Source organism: Myzus persicae, unplaced genomic scaffold (genome assembly GCF_001856785.1).
Source record: "Myzus persicae strain clone G006 unplaced genomic scaffold, MPER_G0061.0, whole genome shotgun sequence".
Taxonomy (NCBI): domain Eukaryota; kingdom Metazoa; phylum Arthropoda; class Insecta; order Hemiptera; family Aphididae; genus Myzus; species Myzus persicae.
The window spans coordinates 75,422-92,721 of record NW_019104167.1 but is presented as its reverse complement, the minus strand read 5'-3'; the positions used below and the strand labels follow the sequence as shown (position 1 = coordinate 92,721).

General features: G+C 28.6%; 3 protein-coding genes across 4 annotated transcripts; 2 read left to right on the top strand and 1 right to left on the bottom strand.

Moving 5' to 3' along the window:
* The first annotated feature begins 1,504 nt into the window (after positions 1–1,504).
* On the top strand, positions 1,505–3,822 carry LOC111039548 (CDP-diacylglycerol--inositol 3-phosphatidyltransferase). The gene is made up of 5 exons (XM_022323104.1): positions 1,505–1,915; positions 2,325–2,459; positions 2,679–2,832; positions 2,904–3,067; positions 3,133–3,822. The coding sequence occupies exons 1-5, from the start codon at positions 1,870–1,872 to the stop codon at positions 3,276–3,278; spliced, it is 645 nt and encodes a 214-aa protein (XP_022178796.1). The 5' UTR covers positions 1,505–1,869; the 3' UTR covers positions 3,279–3,822.
* Positions 3,823–7,615: 3,793 nt separating this feature from the next.
* LOC111039560 (DNA-directed RNA polymerases I and III subunit RPAC2) lies at positions 7,616–9,822 on the top strand. The gene is made up of 3 exons (XM_022323117.1): positions 7,616–7,805; positions 9,343–9,615; positions 9,689–9,822. Exons 1-3 carry the CDS (start codon positions 7,800–7,802, stop codon positions 9,728–9,730), a joined length of 321 nt encoding a protein of 106 aa, XP_022178809.1. The 5' UTR covers positions 7,616–7,799; the 3' UTR covers positions 9,731–9,822.
* On the bottom strand, positions 9,757–17,156 carry LOC111039557 (probable ATP-dependent RNA helicase DDX46). 2 transcript variants are annotated; one of them, XM_022323112.1, is made up of 16 exons: positions 16,968–17,156; positions 16,811–16,872; positions 16,642–16,752; positions 15,618–15,732; positions 15,200–15,326; positions 14,924–15,051; positions 13,214–13,417; positions 12,969–13,154; positions 12,633–12,909; positions 12,201–12,401; positions 11,902–12,104; positions 11,453–11,841; positions 11,182–11,332; positions 10,640–10,883; positions 10,121–10,482; positions 9,757–10,052 (listed from the first exon to the last, which is right to left on the bottom strand). In XM_022323112.1, the coding sequence occupies exons 2-16, from the start codon at positions 16,825–16,827 to the stop codon at positions 9,810–9,812; spliced, it is 2,958 nt and encodes a 985-aa protein (XP_022178804.1). In that variant the 5' UTR covers positions 16,828–16,872; positions 16,968–17,156; the 3' UTR covers positions 9,757–9,809. The 2 variants fall into 2 exon arrangements, with proteins under 2 accessions (XP_022178804.1, XP_022178805.1); XM_022323113.1 differs by lacking the exons at positions 16,642–16,752; positions 16,811–16,872; positions 16,968–17,156 and adding an exon at positions 15,385–15,497.
* Positions 17,157–17,300: the final 144 nt, after the last annotated feature.

The following is a 17,300-nucleotide window of genomic DNA, read 5'->3' as shown; positions in this document are numbered from 1 at the left end:
TGTAATAAAATGCATCCATTGCTCCACTCAGAATCTAAAAGCTCTGGGAAGGGGGATCTATCAGGCATAGATTCAGACATATGCACCTCCTTATCATTGGTGGACCGCTATCGGGCCGAGTATATATGGGCTCTATCTATCTAGTTTTGGGCCCCAAACCCGCAAACATGATTCATGCCATTTCCAAATAAAATTTTACCATGATTCGTGACTCGTGGTAGGCAATACGTACATAGTTATAGGGAATCGGCTTATTTTGTGTTTCTACTTTATGCATATTCTAGATAATAAAAGAATTATAGTCTGTGGGCTGTGGCCTACATTCAATTTCCTTATGGGGGAGAGGATTAAATTATGTACCGACATATGTTTATCGGAGTACAGTCGTAGATATATGGTAGGTAATGATGTATCGAGGAGAGCTTTTGAAAAGAAAGAGTATTTTGACAAATGCTGTATTTTATACACACGTTACAATTTTCATGACATGTATATTTTTTAATCCATAACCATTTCAAAACATTTTTTTTCGTCCTTGGAGGGAGATTTATCCCAACCCCTCCCCCCCATTTGTACGCCAATGGTTGTAGATATAGTATATTTACTCGTTAGGATTGGCCATTGTTTGAAGTTTCAATTTTATACATTAGAAGAAATCTATTATTGTACTGAGATAAAAGTTTAATTGTGATTGTAATATAACGTAATTGTTGGCGAGCAGTTTTTGTTTTAGTTTTATCATGGGCCCGGTTGCCTGGTTTAAATTCTCCCCCTCTCAAAAACCGAAATGATCTACTGTCTAACTGTCTTAACTTACTCGTATACACCATAGAAAAGTGATTAAGCGTACACTCATAGGCATTCACTTACTTTTCGATGCTCATTGCTCATATAAACGTGCGCACGGGTGCAGTAGAAGGATCATGTGCTGCACCTTCAACATTTCTCGAGCCGATTTATTGGCCCGTGGGCTGCAGTTGTGCAAGAAATGCCGCTTGGTCACAGTCGACAGGGCAATTCATTGTTAAATATAACTTAAAACTTCATAAGTAGATAAAATGGATACTAAATAATTTTTCCATTAGATAATTGATACTTAGTCTAGTATTGTATATTTGTATCAAGTTTACTACAAATAGATATTATTCTAGGTACACAGTCAAAATGCGTGTGTGACCCATAGAATATGATAGATACATACAATAACATCAATATAATATCTGTGGACTGCGAGGGTAGTCATGGTATTTACCATTTGGTACAATTACTACAATTAACTAAAATGAAAGATATTATACATTATAACCATGCTACTTTTATAACATAACTCATCATAACAAAGTTGAATATAGTAATAAATAATATAACATTTTGTCATGTAATTCGTGTTCCATGTTATCAATATGTTGATATTATTATTTATCATGTTACGTTATCACATATTATGTATATACTATAATTTGTGTACTTCTATTCGTCGATATTCGGCGTCTCGGTCAAGTTTGAAGTTGTATAAGTACTGAAGTACCCGCTCATCGGCCATCGCTCATCAGCGATCAGTAATTCTGTACTGCAGTACTCATCAACAATCAGCCAGCAGACGGCAGTAGTGTAGCTCTTGCAAGTTGCAATACGCCAATATCTCTTGCGTGTTGTAGTGTTTTGCCATTGCGTATTGTAGTTCAATATTGTACCTACTTATTACGATTTAATTAAATTATTAGCCTTTACAATAACACATCATTGCTAGTTGCTACCTACATCTAACTATCTAATTAAGAGTTTTTCATCTATTTAAGTTTAAATTTGTAATATTTATAATTGTTTTAATACTTTTGACAATATTGTACTGTATACATTCAGTTTAATATGGGTAAACAAGAAAATATTTTTTTGTTTGTGCCAAATCTAATTGGTAAGTTATTATGGATTATTGTTTACATAGAATCAATATTAACTAACAAGTAATTTTAATGCCAACTCACCAACACAGTAGGCGGACTGTGTTGTACTTATCTATAAATTCCATAGATTTCATATTTTATAATAACATATTAAATAATAACTATGAAATTTTATCTACTCGAAAAATAATTCTTTCAACAAAAAAAAATAATGTATTTTCAAGTAGGTACCTGTTAATGGATTTTTAAATAATTCACAGAAGGTACCTAGTATTTTTTAGTTATAAATAGTAGCTAATAAATGTATATTTATATATTATTAACAAAGTAATATACTAAGTACCTACTTCACTTAGGATTGAAATTAAAATTAAGGACAAACAATTAATAGATTTATTTGGTTTTGTCTTGATTCTATAGGATATGCCAGAATAATTCTAGCGGTCATTTCAATTTACTTTATGCCAACCAATTACAAAGTTGCATGCAGTTGTTATGTGATAAGTGCGTTATTGGATGCCTTTGATGGTCATGCAGCTCGAGCATTTAACCAAAGTAAGAATACCATAGAAGTTTTATAACTTATATACACTCTGCTTATAGTTTGTCTACTGTTACTAATAACTGTTTGTAATTATTGATAGGTTCAAAATGTAAGAAATGTATTTTCCTTGTATTTTCCTTAGTTATTAGTCTATAAAATTATATATTTTGTATTATAATGTACTATATAATCCTAAATGTGTCTTATGATGTAAATTTGTATTTTCTTAGGTACTAAGTTTGGGGCTATACTAGATCAACTAACTGACCGTTGTGGAACAATGAGCTTATGTATTGCATTGTCTAATTTTTATCCAAAATATATGTTTTTGTTCCAACTTAGCTGTATCATTGATATTGCTTGTCACTGGATATATTTGCACTCGTAAGTCCTAATTCATGTACAATTATAAGTGAATTTTCATGGTTATTATTAATTTAATTTGTTCTTAATAGATCAATTTTGCAAGGTAAAACCAGCCATAAGTTTGTAGATATGTCTGGAAATCCGATAATGAAATGGTATTATACATCGAAACCAGTACTGTTTTTTATGTGTGCAGGAAATGAACTATTTTTTGCATCATTATATCTGTGTCATTTTATTACAGGGCCAATAAGTAAGTACTAATAAAAATAAAACATAAATAGTAAAGATTGTAATGATATGATTTTATTTTTTTAGTCGCAGGTCATGGCTTATTTAAGTTATTGTGCTGGTTTTCAAGTCCAATAATGTTTGTTAAAACATTAATATCATTAATTCATTGTTATGTGGCTAGTATAAATTTGTCTATTATTGATATGAACGAACGTAAAGAAAAACAATAGGTTGTTAGTATATAAAACTATATATTAAGAAGAAAAAAAAAGATTATGATATAGTTTAAACATTAATACACAAGTGTGTTATATTTTTAAGCATTCCATTATCATAATACTACTCTATTTATTGGTTCCTTTTATTGTAGCAGTTCAGATATGTACTTATAAATTATTAAAATGTTTGGTTTCTAGTCATTGTTTTAAATGTATTTATATTACATTTATTTACTATATTTCTTTTTTCATAGTAAACATCAGTTTAATCGAATTGTATACTTATTTTTTTTTTCAATTATAACATGTTTTAATGAAAGTGATTTCCATCATTAATAAATTTTAGTTAATGTTCTTTCTTATTGTATTTCAAATAAATAAATATAGTATATTAAACTAAATTAATTTAAACAAAAATTACATTATTACATTTATGTTCTAATTTAATATTTTTACTTTACCATACAAACCAATTATCAAGAATGTGAATTAGCTTATAACCTGTCTCAATTGAAAAGGAATTGTTTAAAAATAAATCATTACATTTGATTTTAAATAATATAGTTACTAACTGTAAAATAAATCTATGCAAATGCACAAAGATAATCAAGGGAGGACAAAAGTGATACTTGCCCCCCCCCCTTCCAATCACCCCATAGTTGTCTTATGTTATAGACTCTTTTTCTACTGTAATTTTTCAGTAGTTATCTCATAGATATTCATAATTCTAAAGTTACAGGATTTAATATTTCTATACAGGTGTTAACTGTAAAATTAAAATTCTGAAAATTTCTCACCACTCTTAGTAGCATATTAGTTATTACTTATTGGTGAATAATATTGATTAGAACATCGGCATTGTGACATTTCAGAGTTAAGTAGATACAAAAAAAGCAATTATGTAATGATATACAACTTAACGCACAAACAAGAAATGAAAATTTTTAGTATCTACTTCAAACGTCTTACATGTAATGTGTTATTAATTATTGTACATTTTTAACGGTCTAGTTTTATGTTGTTGGGCTGATAAAATAATATTATAAAATCAGTTATTCAGAATGGACAAAAATCAATTTCATCCACAGAAAAATTCAACAAATTTATGTTAGCTAATGCTTTACAAATAAAAAACAGTAAAGTTTAGTCTAAACCGTTTTGAATAATTTTTGTAAAATAAACTATAAAATGTAAATTTGTGAGTTATTGTGTATATGTTAACTGAAGATAATGTCATCAATGTGACATATCAGTTTTCATTCCATCACTATATTATGTTTGACATAATCAAAAAGAGATAAATTACTTGACTTAATATTTTTTTCAAATTGTTATTCCATTATAAGTGGTTATTCTCATTGCTGTTTTGAACAGCAACTCATGGGGGGGGGGGGGATCTATACATTTGCTGACTCGACAATTTATTTTCTCACTTTGCTCTAAAACTATTACTATATAGTATACTACATTAATGCAATATCCTTGCTGACTTGCATGCATGTGGGGAAAATTGTTAAATGTTGTAAAAATTAAGGAGAATTTCTTACAATAATCTTAAATCTTAGATAAACATAGAAAAATTAATGAATTTGAAATAATTTTAACTCTAGACACTCGTCAAAAATGATAGTGGATTTACCCTCAGGTTATTTTTTAATTTCTAGTAACAACAACTAATAAGGCACTTATATTATATTTTAAGTTTTTTGACTGAGCAAAATAATTTTATCGACAATAGGTAATTTAAAAAAAACTAATACAATTAAATTTGTTATGCCTATAAGGCTATAAATACCTAGCTAAAAAATAATCACAATATTTCAAATGTATGGTGAATAGAAATTGCTAAAATAAACATTCAGTAAAAATTACGATGAAAAAAAAAATATACATAAAGTTCAAAACTCATTATGTTCACTTTTCTACCAGAGAAGATTACTGTTGAAAAAAATCGAACCATTTTTACTGTCTCAAAAGGTAAATAGTTACCAGGCGAAAAAAAGAAACGTCATTATAAAATTAATAGGTACCTTGTACCTACACTCATTGTTTACTCAGAAGTGAGAAGTGAGAAGTGAGAATCTAATATTTTACAATAACGAGAATAAGTAGATATAAATACGGGTGTAGTACAGTCGTACCTCTTGTGTCAAAAACTAGAAAAAACTAGAAAAAAAAGAAGAAAACCCTGCGACAATTCCCACATTCTTTTAGAAAGCCCTTACCTTGCACACTAAACGCGTAACTTTGTTTAACTCATTAAAATCCCTGAATATCTATATCTATACCCAGTCAAGATTTTCAAGAAGAAAAATTCGATACGTATCGAAACGTACCACCTCGTATCGAAGTCCGAGTCCGATACGAGTCGGTACGTATCGCTTGTATACTGCACGTGTAACTTCTTGAACGCTCAAAATTGCCTCGATACGTATCGATACACTCCAAATTCTTCCTTGAAAATCTTGATTGTCTCTTCTCCATTCCTTAACTGAAATTCGCAACTTGCTATTCATAAAAAATACCATCTATATTGGCTTCCTCGTTTAGCTTTGTAAATTATAATGGTGTAATTTTGTTTTAATATATACTGCAGTCTGCAATAACTATTGATGAGCTATCATTGTAATGCAAAAGGCTTATTAAAAAAAATATTTAAAAAGAAATGTTTATAAATATACTAGGTACCTATGAAAATATTTATTGAAAGCAATAAAAATATTGACGATATTGAGAACTATATATAGCCAAGTGTCATATATTTTAACTTAATATTAAGAAATAATGGTGGGGGTGTCGGAAAAAATCCACTTCACGGCTTCACGCCACCATCAAAGAACCTGGGCATTCTGCTTCATGCCTACTTTATAGACTACAGACATTTTAACTGGTAAGAAGTGAGATAAAATAATTATGGTCTATGGTATAAGTAGCAACGGTGTTTTGAAAAATTAGGTTTGGAAGCAAACATTTAAATGTTTGATTTCATAATACTTTAGGTTATAGATTTCAATGGAAACAGGTGCATGATAATAACTATTTAAAAGCTTATAACTATAAGTATAACCATATCTATTTCATATTTGCACCTAGGTACTCAATTTAACTATCATTAATTTCCATGAGTACCTATAGCTACTAGGTAAGTACAATAGCCATGGGTCATAGGGTACCTACCTAATATCTTCTTTATTCTATGTGCTAGGAGTTTGAAGATGCACGCTCCCTCAAAGTGGTCTCGTCTCGATTCACAGAAAAAACCTCCCTAATATCTGATATGACCTCTCAAAAGTACCAACTGGATCAAAAAAAAGAAACCACCCTCAATAAGTCCCAAAAGTTGAAACTTTGGTATTAAGTATTTAATGTGCATCTACAAAGGAACTGGTTTAGTTGAAACCCTCCAAGAAAATATTTACTCGCCAGTCTCTAGGTTTAGTTGCTGCCCAGTGCCCACCACTTATATTTCAAATATTTTCGATGTTCTATTAATTTTTTATAAAATGTATTCTTCACATAAAAAAAGGTACAAAACTATAAACGGTATGTATAAGTATGAAATTCACTTACTGGATGTATTAAGAATGATTGGTAAAATCCTTACAGTTAAATTAATGATACAAGGATAAAAGGTTGGTATAATTGAGGACAAATATAATTTTGTGGGTCCTATAAAGTATAAGTGGATCACATGACACACACAGAATATTGAGAAGATATGAGGAAGTATTAAATAGAGGAACAAGAAACAAAGAGAGATCAAAAGAAATTTTCTCGATTCATATTTGGCAGAGCATATGTGGAGAGTAAACTAAACGGATATTATGCGTATAACAAAGTACTGAAGGTCCCGGTGAACTTTTCAGGGACAAGTCAGTGGTACAAGTAGGGTTGTAATACGGTGGAATGGCATCCCTCCACTTATTTTGTTGAAAATAATACATCTTATACTTATGTACAAATATTACCGATGTATATTCATCTAATATTATTGTGTATTTTTCATACATGTATTCATATAATTTTAGTTTGTATTTTTCATAGAATTTTAATTTTAAAATTAGTTATACAATAATAATATGTATAACAATGAAAAAATACACTTTGTCATAATACTTAAATTCCAGACTATATAGACTAACTACAAAGAGAAAAATAAACGTTCAGTTAGCAATTATCTGTGCTATAAATTGATGTTATTACTTATTCTGCTATTTCTGCACGATCTCTTTTTATCTGTATTATAAATATTACTTTTTTGATAAGAAAAAAATTGCCTTTTCTGTGATACTGGTATCAGACTTATCACATCAACATCGGCAGTAAGTTGTTAGCACGGACCACGATTTAAGATAGTACGGCACGGACAAAGATATCAACAGAGTGATCAACAGTAGTCAGTAGTCAGTACTCAGTAATACTTCAGTCTGATATTCCATATTTCCATTTTCCAAGCCATATTGCCTTCGGGTTCAACCGTCTACGGTCTACCTATATATTTTTACTTTTTAAGTAGTGTATGAATTTCATTTAATGGCGGTAAGTTGTTGCACAAATCTACCTACGTTATCCGTCGTTGTCAGGAAAAAAGTGACTATGTGAATATTTTTAAGATCAATTTGAAATTTGTATTACTCCATAATTATTTCATTTGCTGACTTGTTTTGCATGGTCACTTTTTGCCTGTCTAGCAAATTACTTTGGTATTTTAAATTTAAATATTACAAAATATTTATTTATTTTAGAAAATACTTGTTTATTAGAAGTAAATTTATTTCATAATATTGGTTGATTAAAACCTAAAATGTATGAAAGTAATATATTTTTTTCATGTTAACTGATTATGAACTTTGAATATAATAATATCTAAACAGAAGAATATAAAGATGCTAGACAGTGTCGGTCTGGCCCCTAAAAGGCACAGGCAGAATTTTAGTTTGGGGCCCAACCTACCTTATGTAGTTATTAAATTATATGCATGCAATTTCAAGTAAGAAGATAATTTTATACTTTATTTATTTAAAGTTTATCTTAAGTTAATTTAAAATTATAAAAAAGCGGGTAATTGAATAACGTTCTGCTATACACTTCCTTGTGTCCAGAGAAGTCATTGTAATGGATGTGTTAAATTTGAATTCAATTATTATATATAAAAACGATTCCGATCAGTCTGTTGACCTGTAATATTCTTAAGTATATTTTATGATATCGTGATGTAGTAATTTATTTTACCATTTTATGCTTTAGTTCCTACTTCATGAGGTTACATTAAATTTTGCAGAAAAAATGTAAAAATATAATTGTGTGTATAAAATAATATAGAAAGTTTACTACTACTAATAATAAAATAGTTTCAAGTACCCAAAAATAACTTTTAAATCACAACCTAATAACTAAAATCGTTATCCTTTGTTTAAATATCTTATTTCATCAAAATTTGAACTTAAAATGTCAATTAAAAAATGATGTTGTACAGTACAAATTATTTATAAGAATCCTTGTTTTAAATGTACAATCCTTAATGCATTTATTTTCATAATTTTCCTGGATTTCTATCTAATGTTCATTAACAAAAAAATCCTTCCACTTTTTATAGGAACATTCAATTTCCTCTTTGTTGCGGTTTTTTTAATTTAATTTTTATTAGTGTTATCATTAACCATAGTTTTATATAGTTAAGGGACTTACGAGGTGACATAGTTTGAAGGTCTGAGTGGAATCTCGCAAAGAGTATGCAAAAATAAATGAGCCACCTTAGGCAAGTGTAAAAACTATAGACTACAGACTAAGAGCTATCAGCACACTTTTGTGAAAAGTATTTCCTTTGATTTTATATTCTGAAATAAAATTTAAATAAACAAAAGGGCTCCTTGCATGATTCAGCTCTGGCCCCAAAATATCTCTAAACGAGCCTGTGCATTGGTTGCACATGCGGGGACCACCCATAGTGATAGTTAATCTCCGAACACTTTTTGTAGCCGAAACTTTAGTAAGACCCTAATAATATACTATATACATGATTTATAAAATTATTTATCAATACACAATTATCTTACAGTAAACTTATATTTTTTAGGAATTATTAGAAGAAGATGTAATTACGGGACCTTCCGAATTAGATAGAACATTTGTTTTTGAAGATGAAGGACATACACTGGGTTCTCTATTAACTTATGTTTTAGAAAGTTTCCCTGAAACAGATTTTTGTGCATATTCCATAAGGCATCCGTCAGAAAATAAAATTTATTTACGGTTAAAAGTAAAAAATGGCCACACCGTAGAAGATATTTTCAAACGTGGTTTTCAAGAGCTTAATCAAATCTTAAATCATGTGAAAAAAACATTCAATGTATGTTATACATTTAATTATTTTGCTGTGGCATTCTTTACTAATAATAATATTAATTTTTTTTTATGTATAGAAAGCAATTTCAGCATATGAAGAAACTAAAGCAACTGAATAAGACTCAAGTTTTATATTAAAACCATGTGAATAAAAATTAAATATTGTACTTTACTAATAAAACATAAATACAATAGCAATTACAAGACTTTATATCTAGCTTTATTAACTATATGGTGTGCAGAAGTTTGCATTTTCAATAATTCTTCCTTGATAAGACGAGTGATTTCTATTTTTGCTTTAGAAACTGCTAATTCATCAGTACTTTCTATAGCTAAAAATAGTTTACGTTCACCTTCTGGAGGATTTTTAGGTGGTGGATAATATGTTCCTCTGACTGTTATTCCTGCTTCTGAATACTCTGAAATCTGTGCTAAAGCCTCCTAAAATAACATTGTTCATATTGTATAAAAAATTGCATTAACATATTGTTTATAACTTCTTTACTAACCTTGGAAGTAACTCTCCACCTAGCTTGCTGGGGAAAATCATTAATTTCTAATTCTTCTTCATACTTTCTAAATATTTCTTCTACCCCGGCTTCAGGACTATCTCCACATTCACTCTCACCATCATCATCTTTTGGTTGATAATTCAGTCGAGTATTTAATTTAGCTGCTAATTGTTCAGCAACAGTCTTAGCAGTGATGACTGGTTGAGAACTAGCAAGACCCCCTTTTAATATAGCTTCTGCAGTTTGCTGTGATGCACCTTTGGCATCTGGTCCAAGGTTTTTGGCAATATGAATACGTGAAGCTAAACGTTTGGCTAATTCAAGTCTTTCTGATGCTTGAGGAGTTCCATTTACTTCCACTAAACACATTTAATTTATTTATGAGTTGAAAAATATATTATGAATTAAAATTACAGAATTGTATGTGAATAAAAGTAATCTCTTTAAGTATTTTGACACTTATGCTTAATTTTCCTGAAATGGTGAAGTTTAGAAATAAATAATAAAAATAATTACTTAAGCCAGTAAGATTTGGAAGTCCTATAGCACTAGCTTTTACTTCTTTTACAATTCTCTTAGGAGCAAGCATTGTTTCAATTTGTTGATCAATATCCCCTTCTATATCTTCATCATCAGAATCTTGAAGACCAAGAGCAGCTTTTTGCAATTTTTTCTTTTCATTAGCCATAACAGCTTCCGTTTCATCAAATTTAAATCCTTTTCCACTAAAACCACCACCTGTATGAACTTGTTTTCCTTCCTAAAATTATAATAAATGTTTAAATAACATTCTCCATGTCTTGGGATGTTGGTTTTTTATTTAAATTTAAGATTGTTGCTTTGATGGTCGTATTATATGTAATTTAAAAATAGAATCTTATAAATTTAGGTATAAAAATGTTATTACGACTAATAACTTTAAAAAATCAAAAACATAAAATTGTTGAATATAAAACCATATTCATTTAAGGTCAGAGATCACATGGCAGTTATTTTGTTAAGCATTTTTTAAGTTTAAAAGAATCAATAATACACTAAATAACAGGAATGCTACTTACTGCGGCTTGTTTTGCTTGGTAACGTAGCCACATGGTACGCAAAGATTCTGGTACAGGTACATTAGATGTTTCCAAAGCTCTAATTAAATCACCAGCAAATCTTTCTTGGTCAGGCGAAACTAACGTGTATGCAAATCCTTTATTACCTGCTCTAATTTCACAATAGAATTCAAATCAATTAGTTCACAAATTAAAAGTACCATTATTATTAATTTTAACTAATAGTAAACATTTTCGATTTCATTATATAATTGATATAATTAGTAATTACCTTCCAGTTCTCCCGCATCTGTGAACATAATCTTCATAATGATTGGGACAATCATAATTAACCACCAATATCAAGTCTTTAACATCTAGTCCTCTGGCAGCAACAGAAGTAGCAACTAACAATTTGATTTGACCACTTTTAAAATCAACTATAGTACTATCTCTGTCATATTGATCTATAGCACCATGTAATGACATACATGGATAGGAGGCTTTTAACAATTTCTGTAAAAGTGTATCTGCATTCTCATGAGTATCCACAAACACAATACAGCTTCCTTTTTCATAATAGACTCCTAAAACTTCAAGTAACTTCATAAATTTCTGTTCTTCTTCTACAATAACTACATGCTGTTCGACTTCTTTGGCAACAACACTTCTACCTCCAATCTATAAATGTAATTAAATTGTCATTTCGACATAAGTAATTATTATGTAAAACAGACATACTTGAACTTCAACAGGTTTTTGTAGTATCCGTCTTGCTAAAGCTTCCATCTGACGAGGGAATGTAGCACTGAACATAACAGTTTGACGATCTGGGCGTACATTATCTATTACTCGCATTACTTGAGGTTCAAATCCCATGTCAAACATTCGATCAGCCTCATCTAATACCACATATGTTACTCGTCTTAAATTGGTAACTCTACCTATGTATGTATAAAAAAAAAAATTATTATGAAGTTTATAATCTATGTCATGTATTTGAATAATTGAGTGATTGGAAAATATATCTCCAGTCTTACCATTATTTGCAGCTAACATATCAATCATTCGGCCAGGTGTACATACAATAATTTCTGCACCACGTTTTAATTCTGCTATTTGTTCAGATATTCCAGTACCACCATAAACTGATACAACTCTTAAACCTAAGCTTTTTGTAAACTTGCGTGCTTCTTTTCCAGTCTGCATACACAGTTCCCTTGTAGGTGCCATAACAATAGCTAAATGAATAAATAATAAAACATATTTTTAAATTGTTCTACAAGGTAAACTGTAATTAAATGTTTAGTAAGAATTATGCAAAATGTTACATAACATTTTTCAAAACCTTAATAAATATTCTGTATAACAATTAACAATATACACTACATTTTAAACCAAAAGAATTGAGTGTAAGGCAAAAATAATTCAAATATAAAATATAGCTAATTAATCATTATGCAAGTACTAACCAATTGGTCCATCAGTATCATCTAAAGGAGGCTGATCCATAATGTGCCTAAACATTGGCAACAAAAAGGCCAGAGTCTTGCCACTTCCAGTTTTTGCAATACCAATCAGATCACGCCCCGCCATTATAGCAGGAATAGCTTGTGTCTGTATTGGAGTAGGCTTTTCATAATTATGTTTTTTTAAATTATCCATAATCTTTTTGCTCACACCACAATGAGCCCATACTTTTATTGGTCGAGGGCATCCTTTTCCTTTTACGCGGACACCTTCTAATTCCTGGAAAATAATATGTTGAAAACATTTAATCATTAAATATATTTATTTTAAAATATTACTTCTTTGTATTTTTCAATTTCTTCAGAAGACATGCGTGTGATTTCTGGTACTTCAACATAAAAATTTTTTCTAAATGGTAAATAGCTAATTTCAGCATGATCAATTTTTGGTAATTCTTTTTTTTGTTTATTAGCTAAACTAGCTGCAGCTACATTCAAATCTTCTTGTTCTTCTTCGGATGAATACTAGAAATTTTTGAAATATTATGTAGTATGTATTTATTTAGAATTGATTTATATTATACTTCCAAGGCATCTTGATTTTGCTCAATGAGTTCACCTCTGGTGTTATTATCTTTTTTCTTTGCTACTCCAGATACAATTACAACACCCGAACTAGTAGTGTCAACACCTAGACTTTGATTGAGATCATTTAAAGAATTTTTTTCTGATAAATTACTTCGATGTCCATCTACTTTATTAACTTTACGTACTTCTTCTTGAACACCCTGAAATAAATTGATTATTATTAATATGAACACAATTTTTTTAATACACTAATAAATAATATTAGTCTAACATTTAAAAAATAATATTTACAAACTTCAAATAGATAAAATAAGTGGAATTAATTTACAAATATTTTGCAAGCACTGAATTTAAAAAGTTTTTTTAAAGATTTATTATAACAAAATCAATAACTTTTTATTTGAATATCAAATAAGATTCATTTTTTATAAGGTAACAATATTTTTATAACACAACTTTTATATTGAAAAACATCAAGTCTTAGTATCAATATCATTGATAAAGTGCAACAGGAAGGGTGAGAGATAAAGTTCAATTTACAAATATATGTATTATCTAAAAGCTCAATGCTTATGGCTGAGAAAATTGTGTGTAAGCGCTCAACACTCATTATAAGAAAAATATTTTATTTTTATTTTGGTTTCAATATAAAACTATAAATATATAGTTTTGTATTTCTTTTAAGTACAAGTTTTTTGCACTAGGGATAAAATGTGTCCCATTTTAAACAAGATGAATGACTACTCTAAGTCAAGTATAATGTATGATGATTATGGTTCGGGTCTTCATCACTTAAAAACACAATAATAAGCGCTAAAACGTGCGCTTAAAAACTCTAAATATGCATTTAATAATTTAATTTCTTTTAATTTATTTTATTAATTACAATTAGTGTACTTAATATTAATAAATTAAAAAAAATCAACTGATTGTTAATTTGTTTCTTAAATTTAAAAGTTTTTTGAATTTTATTTGTCAACTATATAACGATGGGAAAAATTAAAAATTATATTTTTCGTTTAAATCAATAAATAAATAATTTTACATTTATCGGAAATATCTTTAGTTTCAAAGAATGTTTAATAAGCGCAATATATTAAAATTATCGTATTGCTCATGTAACAACATAGTATATAATATGTAACAATACTGCCAATCAGGCCATAATTATATTTTCAAACAAAAAATTATAAGGAGTTATAAGTTGTACACAGCAAATAGGTACATAAGACTGCATTACTATTACAGCAAGCTGCATTACTATTTTTCTTTTATAGATTAGGTGAAATTTTGAAAATTTTTCCAAAATATGCAAATTAAGCACAATACTGTAAAAATAAGCAGTTTCCGACAAAATGTATGAAATATGCAAAAATATGCACATTCAAATTTTAGATTTGGTATCACGGCATTGAGAAATGAATTTATTTTGCATTCTGCTACATTTTACAATAAATAAAAAAGTATGCAAATGCTCTAAGTCCCAAACCTTGATGATGATTAATTATTAGTCAACATAAATGTATCACTAATAATTAATGGAATTAATTTTTATATTTTTACCCTAATAAGTAATAATAAGCTAATTGATGATTATTGATCATTAACATAAGCAATTATGTTAACAGTTTACATTTTTTAACAATTCGAAAATAAAAGCTTAAATACTTGTGTCAAGTAATATAGAAACAAAAAATTTTTTTAACCTGCATAAAAGCATCTAAAGGATCAATTTCTTCTTCTTCAATCAATTTTTCCGCATTGTTTTTTGCTTCCTCTTCCTCATCGCTGTCGTCTTCTAAATTCCATTTTTTTGAAGGTATTTGTAGGTTGGCTAAAATTAAGTAATTAATTAACTAAATAATTAAAGTAATAATATTGTAAATTTAGCTATTAGTTAAAATATAAAACAGAATATAGCTGAAGTATTATTACTCAAGAATATCATCATCATGAACATTTAATAAATTTATAAGACTTACACATAATTGTAGTTCGAACATCTTTTTTTACACTGTCTAATTCTTTTTTTTTGCGTTCTGCTCTCCAACGTTCAATACGTTCTCGACGTTTTATCATTTCTAATTCAAGTTTTTTTTGTTCAGTTTCCTATAATAGAACATTTAATAATTATTATCAAAACAGGACTTAATATTTAAATTATTACCATAGACTTAAGAAAGAAAAAAAGTTTGCTTAAATTTAGTTTAGCCATCATTCAATGAACAAAATGAACAGAATATCTGTATATTCAATTTTGACTGACTGCCATCGAACGATCTGTTAAAAAGACATTTTAGTTAGAGGAAAAAAAATCTAATGTTGGCTAAAGTAAATTTTTGAACATATTTTTTTTCTTTTAATTAACAAATATGATTAATATATATTAAATATCTAGACCTTATCTGGATTGGTTGGATCAAAAGGCACTTCTTCAGGTTTACGCTCTGGTGACTTTCTTTTGTTACGAGGTGACCGGGACCGACGAGGAGATCTAGACTTTTTTCTATCTCTTCTGTATCAATACATACAACATTAATTTACAATTCATATAAGTAACAAGACAGAATAAACAAATACTTTTTGTAAGGTTTTGTTTAGTTCATATTATATTCAACTAAACATGAACAAAATAAGATAAGTAGGCACCTAAAACTGGGTTTGCCCAATGTAAAATGGCTATCATATTTCATATCAAGTTACTAAAGAAGATGATTTATAACATTTAGGTGCAAACAATGTAATTGAGACAAAAGAAAGTTGACCAATCATCGAAATATCAAGCTGATACAACTTACACACCAATTTTGATTAATCGAATTGATTCAACACACAATTTCAAAATATTACTTGTGAATACTATTCTGACATAAAAGTTTTCTGAACATTTAAATTACTCAACTCTAACATTGCATCAAATTCTGTAATTAACTTTATTAATATAAAAATAGATTAATATCAAATCATATTAACAAACCTTTTAATTCTAAAAGGAAAAAAATAAAAAATTGTTATTAATAACACGAGTACAAATACTTCATATATTGATTTTATACATTAATAATCAATTGGAAAATAATTTATTTTAGAGTATTTGCTTTTAACTACAAACTATGTATTAATGAATTTATATTGATGTACGAAAATATAGTTTAAATGTTGTAAACTTATATCACACTATCATTATGTACAAACCTTTTATATCTAGAAAAAAATTAAGATATTATTAAAACTGGTGGAGGTGTATATATTAATAGATTTCTTATATGTGTTCAAAATTTATCAGTTTCAATAACATTTATTTAAAAACTATTTGCTTTGTATCTACAAACCTTTTATTTCTAGAAAAAAAAAAGTAGGTATTCAAAATTAAAAACTAGGTACATGCACAAGTAGATTTAAAATTTGATTAATAAATTCTTACATTGATTTATGTATTTTATGACGAGGTGATCGAGACCTCGATCTACTACTACGGCGATGACGACGAGGACTCCGTGAACGGCTTCTAGAGCGTTTACGATGGATTCTATCGCTGAAATTACAAATTTTACTATTACTCAAATCTTATTCTCTTTAATAAAAGAACTTACCTCCCACCACGAACCATACTCAATTATTCAAAATCAATGAAATAAATTTAAATTGTAATTCCCTGTAAAATATAGATTTGTTTACACATGCTAAATTGTATGTTTACAAATTATTATAGCAGTTAAGAGTAGACAAGATTCGATATTAAGTATTTACCCTCGAGAATTTACCCACGCTCGTTTATGCAAATTAGTTAAATATGTATTCACATTCTACAAAATATAACAATTCACTAGGTATTTAGTTTTTAGGCATTTTAGAATTTTGCAATGAGAATTATCACTTAATTAATTTATCAAATCAAACAATTTACAGTTGAATAAATGACAATCGAAAACGTTTTCGTGTTCTAAACTGTAATGTAATTTTTTTTAAATGTAAAAATGCTATCGAAAAGGTCACACTGAGCTTTTAAAATAATTCTTCCATGATTGCACTGTATAGTTTTTTTTTATCTGTGGTGCATATTATAGTTTGCTCGTTCACCGT